At 40.3% G+C, this 9,316-nt stretch overlaps 2 protein-coding genes across 2 annotated transcripts; one reads left to right on the forward strand and one right to left on the reverse strand.

Moving 5' to 3' along the window:
- Positions 1-3,421: 3,421 nt before the first annotated feature.
- On the reverse strand, positions 3,422-4,774 carry LOC133736885 (RNA polymerase II C-terminal domain phosphatase-like 4). The gene has a single exon (XM_062164486.1). It carries the CDS (start codon positions 4,749-4,751, stop codon positions 3,504-3,506), a length of 1,248 nt encoding a protein of 415 aa, XP_062020470.1. The 5' UTR covers positions 4,752-4,774; the 3' UTR covers positions 3,422-3,503.
- A 1,371-nt stretch (positions 4,775-6,145) lies between these two features.
- LOC133737118 (uncharacterized) lies at positions 6,146-7,120 on the forward strand. Its single transcript, XM_062164740.1, has one exon. The coding sequence runs from the start codon at positions 6,146-6,148 to the stop codon at positions 7,118-7,120; it is 975 nt and encodes a 324-aa protein (XP_062020724.1).
- The last annotated feature ends 2,196 nt before the right edge of the window (positions 7,121-9,316 follow it).

Here is a 9,316-nt window from a genome sequence, read left to right on the forward strand (position 1 = left end):
AGTGATCACATGTTACACTATTGTCCACAAGAAAATGCTGCTTTTGCTAAACTCTCGCCCAGATCATGAAATTGTGGATCACCACTCGGATTATCCCATAAAGTCCATAAGACCTGATAATGCCGGAGAGTTTACAGATTGTCACTTTGATGAGACAGTCTTCCCGCCGTTAGGGGGAGATAAGAACGTTACCGTTCCTGATGAACGACGTGAATTGACGTGGAATGTCCCCACTATGTCTCATCTCGATCCCCGAACCGCACAATGCGATAGTGAAGTGCGGAGAATTCTAGATCTACAAAGTGTAGCCCAAAATATGCCAGACGCTTTCTCTGATCTAGCTAAAGTGACGAGATCACATATACCTGCTGCAAATGTGCCTGCAAGAATAGATGTCCCTGTAGGACGCGTTGTCCCGGATGGACGAGGTACGACCATGGCGGCTAACCAGTCACATGTCCCTGCCCAGAAGCAAGGTAGACCACTAGGTTCGAAGGATTCCTATCCCCGGAAGAGGGTAAAACCAGCACAAACGAATCCACTAGACATCGCGATCTCAACTGATCCATCTCACGAGATAATTCCAGATTATGGGTCCGTCCTAGAAGAGACAACGTTGGGGGACGCTCCAACGTTTGAACCCACTCTCGAGAATAGAGAAATCTCGATAAATTATGCATGCTTAAGTGAGATTTGGAATCGAAATGAGATTATCATCGATGATATATTTGTATTCGCGGTAGCTACCGAAATTATAACTAGCGATGACATCGAACCTCGCTCCGTTGATAATGTCAACGTAGAGACGACTGGCCAAAATGGAAAGAAGCAATCCAGGTCAAATTAGATTCCTTGACAAAGAGAAAGGTGTTTTGGACCTGTTGTTCCTACACCTCCCCATGTTAAACCTGTAGAATTTAAATGGGTATTTATAAGGAAGCGTAATGAGAAAAATGAGATTGTGATACACAAAGCTCGTCTAGTGGCGCAAGAATTTTCTCAACGCCCTGTGATTGATTACGAGGACGCGTATTCTCCCGTAATGAACGTCATAACGTTCCACTACCTTATCAATTTGGTAGTTTCCGAAAAACTGAATATGCAGCTTATGAATGTGGTCATAACTTATCTCTAGGGGGATCATAATACAGAAATATACCTGAAAGTTCCTGAAGAACTTAATATACCCGATGCAAATAGTTCTAGACCACGGAACACGCTCTCCATTAGTTTTGAGGCGTTCACTTTATGGATTGAAACAATCCAGACGGAGGTGGTATAACCGTCTAAGTGAATATTTAATCAGGATGGGATATGTGAATAATAAACTATGCCCATGCGTGTTTATTAAGGAAACAAGTTCCTAGTTTAGAATTGTGGCGGTCTATGTCAATGACATGAATTTGATCGATACTCCTGAAGAGATCAAGGAAACCGCAAAGCACCTGAAGTTGGAATTTGAGATGAAAGGCCTTGGGAGAACAAATTATTGTCTCGACCTGGAGCCCGAGCACAGTGCAGATGAAATTTTGGTCCATCAACCAAATTACATCCAGAAGATGTTAAGATGCTTTAATGAGGATAAAAGCAAGCACACCCATGGTCGTCTGAAGTCTAGAGAGAACCGTATCGTCCTGCAGATGATAACGAAGAGATATTGGTACCAGAAGTCTCATATCTAAGTGCAATAGGCGCATTATTGTACTTGGCTCAATGCCCTAGATAGGACATCTCATTCGATGTGAACTTGTTAGCTAGATATAGCTCTGCGCCAACACGCCGCCACTGGAATGGCATGAAAGACATTTTTCCGCTACCTTAGAGGTACAACGGATATGGGCTTATTCTATCCCTACGCATCAAGGAATGGATCAAACTCCCTTGATCCTCAGAATGATGCTCGCCTTGTTGGATATGCTGATATAGACTATCTATCAGACCCGCACAAGGCACGTTCCCAAACTGGTTATGTCTTTACCATTGGGAATACTGCAATTTCTTGGAGGTCTACGAAATAGACACTTGTTGCTACCTCTTCGAATCATGCTGAGATACTAGCTCTTCAAGAAGCAGTATGTGAATGTACATGGCTAAGAGCCGTTACAAAGCATGTTCGAAGCACATGTGGACTGCATTCCACCACTGATGAACCAACCATTATCTACGAGGATAATGCTGCTTACATAGAGCAGATGAAGACGGGTTTCATCAAAGGAGACAACACCAAACATATTGCACCGAAGTTCTTGTTCAATCAGCAACAACAGGAGCATCAGAAGATTGAAGTCAAGCAGATTCGATCTGAAGATAATCGTGCAGACCTCTTTACCAAGTCACTACCAAAGTCTACATTCCAGAAGCATGTTCAAGGTATTGGTCTACGTAAACTATCTGAATTACCTAACATGTAATTTTCAGGGGGAGTCGAAATCAGGGGGAGTATCCCGAAGCATATACACTTGACCATCGTGTACTCTTTTCGTCCTTCATCCAGGGTTATTTTGTCCCACTGGGTTTTGTTACCTGGCAAGGTTTTAACGAGGCACATCTTTAGAATGGTCACCCCACTTATACTACATCCTGAAGATGCTTTGATTTGACATATATGCATTTGCTCATCTTTTCCCTTCGACCACGGGTTTCTCCCACTGGGTTTACCGGGCAAGGTTTTGGTGTAGCAAATCTAAATGCATCCCTCTCGTAGACATACTACCTACTTATGATGCTAATAAGAAGACTCCACTTATCTCCGAAGCTGTGATATTACTACTCCACACTCATACGCGTTGTGCTCTTTTTCTCCTTCGACCAAGGTTGTTTTTTTCCCACAGGGTTTTTATTACTTGGCAAGGTTTTTGATGAGACAACTTAGAAGCGCACAACCCATGCAACACTATTGACATGAAATATCCAAGGGGGAGTGTTGTAAATCATTATGGCTATATCATGTAAATAGATATAGGGTAAATCATTATGTTGTTATAGGCTTACCCTTTCCATGTTTTATGGATGACTTTAGGAATCCTTGTTTTATGGAGGACTTTAGGGGTCCTTGTTTTATGGAGGACTTTAGGCTACATGTTCCCTATCTTCCACTATATGTAGTCCATTTCTCATCCATGTTATGAGGAGAAAAACAGAAAATACTACACTTATTATCTGCATCTAAACTCTCTCTCTCTCAAGTTCTTAGAAGCAAAGCTCTCTCCATTTTCTGAAACACTTTCTATGTTAGTTTTACAACATATGGTGTCTACTTCATTTATAACTTGAACTTACAACTCAAGGTACACTGGTCTCATTAAACTTCACCAATTTTTACAATTTTCCCCATGTCATATAAAGCTTTGTTCCAAACGTACTGTTGATCTAAATTCTCTTTTTCTTCCTTTCTAAATTCTCTCTCTCTTTTGTGCTCAGTTGGGGGAACTGATTTCTACTTCAGGGGGTGTGGCCACAATTATGATTATAGTCAAATTGAGGTGTGGTAAGTTAAGAGTTGTTTAATGTTGGTAATGACAGGGGAAACTGTCTTCAGGTTGCTTTTGCCACATGAAATTTGCAGTATGAATCCACTGCGGATTCACCAAAAACTTGCCTTCTTCTACTGCCCAACGAGATTTTTGTGTTCGAGCATCGGCTGCAACCACGTGTGTGACTGTTGGATCCACTTGTGTTGAACAAATAGCTCCCAACTGCTCCGCCATCTTCCACAAAGGATGAGTATCAGCCTGTACATTTGAAGGGAAAACATGGCTGAAAACAATTTTACAGCCCTTCAAGACTTCCTTCTGAAGGATTTTCAACACAAGCCTCACGTCTCTGTCGATAAGATCCCAACCCTGTATCTCGACTTCATTAAAGAAGATGCTGTGAACATGCCTAAGAAGTTGAAGCACATTTGCAAGATAAGCTCCTCCATACCGATCACATTCATCAGTCTTTAACTCGGAATAAGGCTTACTACTGAGGCCAAATTGTTGACAACTAGATCTAAAGAAATGGTATCTTGGCATTATTATTACATTATCCTGGTTGTCAACTGTCCATACATCTTTTGTATCATCAAGGATCAAAACAGCAGAATCTCGGGCAAGCAGGACATCTAGACCCTTTCGATCTTCTTTTGTGCTCTCGCTACGTGAGATCACTCTACCACCAAAGATTTGATTTCTGGGATCAAGCAACTTAGCCATTTCGAGCGCATAGTCTCGACTACCCATGGTGTAAATGGACAGCTCAAACATTTGACTAGCTTGCATTAAAAATGTCATAATATAAGGCCTGAACTTGGTCATCAATTGCGTACCGGGAGTGTTCACAATGTGAACATGCTGCAGAGAATGATCAGATTGGGTTTGAGTCTTCAAATATTGTTCGTCTGGTGACATATTATCAAGGAAAGTGGAATTCAGCAGGGCGTGGTCTAGGTCAAGTACTAAATGAAGTTTCTTATGGTGCAACAATAAGATATTAGTGTTATCGTTTCGTAAACGATCAATTTCATCATGATTAAGCCCTAAGCCCTTGTGTAAGTACCCAAATCTCACTCCAGAAGACCTGGATTTCTCCTCATCTGCAAATCTTGCTTCTTCATTAGTAGTCGTCTCTATTATGTTACGCCTTTTTCTCCTCTCTATCAATTCTAGGTGACTGTAATCAGAATCCTGTTGTCCTCGTCCTCTCTTGAGAAACCCAACAAGGTTATCTATGTTGTGCAAAATTGGAGAGACGGTAGCCACACTCATCATGATCTATTGATGAAGAATTTGAATTTATTTATGGCAAATTCTCAGATTTTTAAAACAAGATCGATAAAGTAAACTGACAAATAAAAACTGCTAGGGGTTCACTATTGAACTTCAATGACAGAAATCCACAAAATTATACAAGAGCATTGAGAAAATTGGTCAAACACATGAACATGAATGTGAATGAAACTTGTCAACTGACTGACTTATATATAGCCTGTAAATGCGTGAGATATCATTGTGCATGGGATTAGGAAATCCATAGTTTAGTGGGATTAGGAGACCGTAAAAAGAAAATCTTTCCCAAGGAAATTTGTTATAAGAAATATCCCATACTTCTTTCCTTGTTTCCCAAGAAATTAATTCCTATAAAAGATCAGAGCCGACCTAAAATTTCTGACTCGTTCCAAACATTTCTGAACCCTTGATTGATCAAATCAAATCTTGCGTTAATTTCTCCAACTATCCCATATGGCTTCCCAGTTTTGTCTACTAGGGCCGTCGGAGCTCCGCCGCCCTAACAACCTCAGAATATCAGGACCCTTCGCTCTCAGACTTAAAGCCAATCTTAGAGTTTATCTTCGAGGATGCGACTTACGCTGGAAAGCCGGCTGTTCCGGCAGAGAGAATTTCCAAATATAAGCTAGATGACAGAGGGGAAACGGCTTGGAAGGTTGGCCCTCTCAAAACCCTCAAGCTTATATTGAGTCTCAGAGCGGCGGGGAAGAGCTTGACGATGATGGGTTTTACAGAACCCTGTTGTGGGTCCACAAAAACCATCCTTTAACCCTAGCTTTGAATCTCAAGGTTTTTGGGGATTTAGGGTTGTTCAAAGATGTGCTGGGAATTCTCCATAAGGTTTTGGAGGAATCCATATGTGGACATTATCTGTGGACTCCATATGGGTACTGGTGGACTCCATATGGGTACTATTTTTCATTCCTTGAAGGGTACGAGCGTTTAGAGAAGGAAAAGTACCCTTGGTCAGGATACGGGAAGGAAAAAGAGGAGAGAAATAAAGTTGAAGAGGTAGTTGTAGCATGGAGAAGAGCAGATGACATTTCAAAGGCTAAAATTGCAGTTGAGAGGTACCAAAATGACCAAAGGTATCGAAACTTGCATTATCAAGTAGCTGATTTGTTTGCAGGGTTCTTGAAATCTGATCTCAAATTTTTGGAATCAGGTGAGATTGAAAACATCAGTTTTGCAGCCAAATTTTGCCCTTCAATTGGTTCCAAATATGATAAAGAAACCTTGATATGTGAAGTCATTGCAAAGAGAATTTTCCCACGTGACGATTATGAAGAGTACAAAGATATTTTGGAACCCCATTATGGTTACAGGGTTCGTGTCGTTTGAGGAAGCAAGTACTTGTTCCTCTCCGCCATGCCCTAATGTCAAGTCAACTGAACAATGCTGCTGCGAGAAAATTGAAGATGCCACCCGAAACGGCTAAGGCTTTGAATTCTATGAAAATTTATAGGAAGATTATGTATTATGGGGGAAGCTATCAATTCAAGCAATGTATGAAGATTGTGGGCATGTATGGTGATGGATTAAAACTTCCTCACCAAGTAATAGATTCCTTGAACAATGGTCAGAGTAGTGATGAAATTGCTGAGCTTCAATGGCAAAGACTAATCCGAGAGTTGTCAGACAAAGGGAAGCTCAGGAATTGTATTGCTGTGTGTGACATTCCGGAAAGCATGAGAGGGACAACCAACGAAACAGTCTGCATTGCAATGGGGTTATTGATTTCGGAACTGAGTGAATATCCATGGAAAGGAAAGGTTTTCTCTTTCAGTGATTTTCCCAAGCTTCATAAGTTTGAAGGAGAGAATCTTCGATCGAAATGTGAGTTCATGAAGCAGCATATGGAGTCTACAAAGAAACTGAATTTCGGAGAGATTTACAACAGAGTGTTGGAGATTGCCATCAAAGAAAAGCTAGGGCACCATCAGATTCCGCAGCGGATTTTTGTGTTCACAGACAAGGATTTTGACATGGCATTCAAAAACGATTGGTTTGATGATTATGCAAAGGCTCTGTATGATTACAAAAATGGAGGGTATTTGTTTAATGTGCCAGACATGGTATTATGGAATCTTAAGGGTTCCATTTCTAAGCCAATGGCCATTTATAGCCTAGTGAAGGACCAGGATGTGGGGATGATTATTACCGGGTTTTCTAGCAATCTGCTTAGGTTGTTCTTGAATGCAGAGTCGGATTCACGATCTTGTGCACCCCAATTTCAGGCACCTTATGGTTTCAGTTACAGTTTCGTACCTAAATTGATTCCTAAACTAGAGGATCTGTTTAATTGTGCAGTTTCTAGAGGTGAATTTAAGAACCTGCTTGTATTTGATTGATCAATGTTTTGAAATAGGAAAATTTGAATAATCAAGAACCATTATTTGGAATTCAGAAAAAATTTCCTAGAGTTCTAGATTTCTATTGTCTCAATGTTTCTATTGAATAAGATTTTGCTACTATTGTTTCATGGGAACAAGGAGAATTTTGGGTTTTACCATTGAACTTTAATGAAAGAAATCCACAAAAGAGAAAAGTGAACAGAATTTTTTTTAAAACGTATCATTTTAGTGACTGTCTTTTATTATTATTATTATTATTATTATTATTATTATTATTATTATTATTATTATTATTTATCAAAAGAAGAATTCATTCACAATCAACAAAAAACTATATCAAAGAATATAAAGTGGCTTCATTAAACATACCACAAAATGATTGGAAAGAGTACCACATTCCATTGCCCAAGATATCATGGCAGGATTAGTAAATCCATTATTTAGTGAGATTAAGAGACCGAAAAAAGAAAATCGATCGTTTCTAAGGAAATAATGAATATCCCATATTTCTTTCCTTGTTGCCCAAGAAATCCCAATATAAAATTTGTAAACCATTCCTCACAGAAAGAAAACCCAATAGGTTAATTCCCATATGGCTTCTCCGTTTTGTCTCCTAGGGCCTTCGGAGCTCCGCCGCCCTAACCTCCCCAAAAACAACCGAACCCTAATGACAATCTCTGAACACCAGGACCATTCGGTCTCACGCTTAAAGCCACTCTTAGAGTTTGTCTTCAAGGATGCACCAGCAGAGAGAATTCCTAAATACAGAGGGGATACGGCTTGGAACGTTGACCCTCTCAAAACCCTCAAGCTTATATTTAGTCTTAGAGCGGCGGGGAAGATCAAGGATGATGGGTTTTACAGAACCATGTTGTGGGTCCACAAAAACCATCCTTTAACCCTAGCTTTGAATCTCAGGGTTTTTGGGGATTTAGGGCTGTTCAAAGATCTGCTGGGAATTCTCCATAAGGTATTGGAGGAATCCATATGTGGACACTATCTGTGGACTCCATATGGGTACTGGTGGACTCCAAATGGGTACTATTTCTCATTCCTTGAAGGGTACCAGTGTTTAGAGAAGGAAGAGTTCTATTGGGAAAAAGAGAGGAGAAATAAAGTTGAAGAGGTAGTTGCAGCATGGAGAAGAGCAGCTGACATTTCAAAGGCTAAAATTGCAGTTGAGAGGTACCAAAATGACCAAAGGTATCAAAACTTGCATAATCAAGTAGCGGATTTGTTTTCAGAGTTCTTGAAATCAGATGTCAAATTTTTGGAATCAGGTGAGATTGAAAACATCAGTTTTGCTGCCAAATTTTGCCCTTCAATTGATTCCAAATAGGGAAAAACTCACAAACAGTACCTGAACTACGAGCCACTAATAACTTTCGTACCTCAATTTCAAAAAATATCATTTTGGTACCTGGACTTTTCACCCCGACCCAAGATTCATACCTGGGAACAGTAAAACCGTTAACGGGGTTAACTTTTCAAGGGTATAGTCATCATTTCACTGTTCATCTTCTCCTAACCTCTCTCCTATCTCTACAATTCCAGATTTTTCATCTTCTTTTTCATACCTCAATGAAAATGAGCATCAATTCGTTTGCTTTGATGGGTTTTGTTCCAAAATTCATTTAGATTCTTGGGTATGTTTCTATTTCATTATTTGTATTAGTTCTTCAGTTCTTCCCCAATTTTCAAACTATTTGCAACACCAGAAACTCATAGCAGAAGAAAAATCCCAATCATGAATTTGCATAATTAACAAAATAGAAAATTTATACACAGACCCATACTTGTAGTAGTGTGATCTCATACTCAATCATCTTCGTTTTTGCTTTCTCCTCCATTTTCTTATCCTCATCACAAAACCCCAGGTTGCTTCTGGTTCGTGGATCCATGGCGGGCGTCAAGGTCACCTTGGAGGTTGGAAGCGACGGCGTCGCCGTCATCACCATGTTCAATCCTCCCGTCAACGCCTTGGCCATATCCAGTAATCCAAGCTACCTCTTCACCTTCCGTTAACTTTTTTTTTTTAGCTCGCCGATTGTGCTGACTCTGTGTGATTTGGTTTTGATGTGGTGTTGTAGTTCTCAAGGGGCTGAAGGAGAAGTTCGATGAAGCGGCGAGGAGAAATGACGTCAAGGCCAATCTGGATTGTGCAAATTCATGATTTGGATTTTTCTTCTGCTA

The sequence above is a fragment of the Rosa rugosa genome, chromosome 3, assembly GCF_958449725.1.
Source record: "Rosa rugosa chromosome 3, drRosRugo1.1, whole genome shotgun sequence".
Classification (NCBI taxonomy): Eukaryota; Viridiplantae; Streptophyta; class Magnoliopsida; order Rosales; family Rosaceae; genus Rosa; species Rosa rugosa.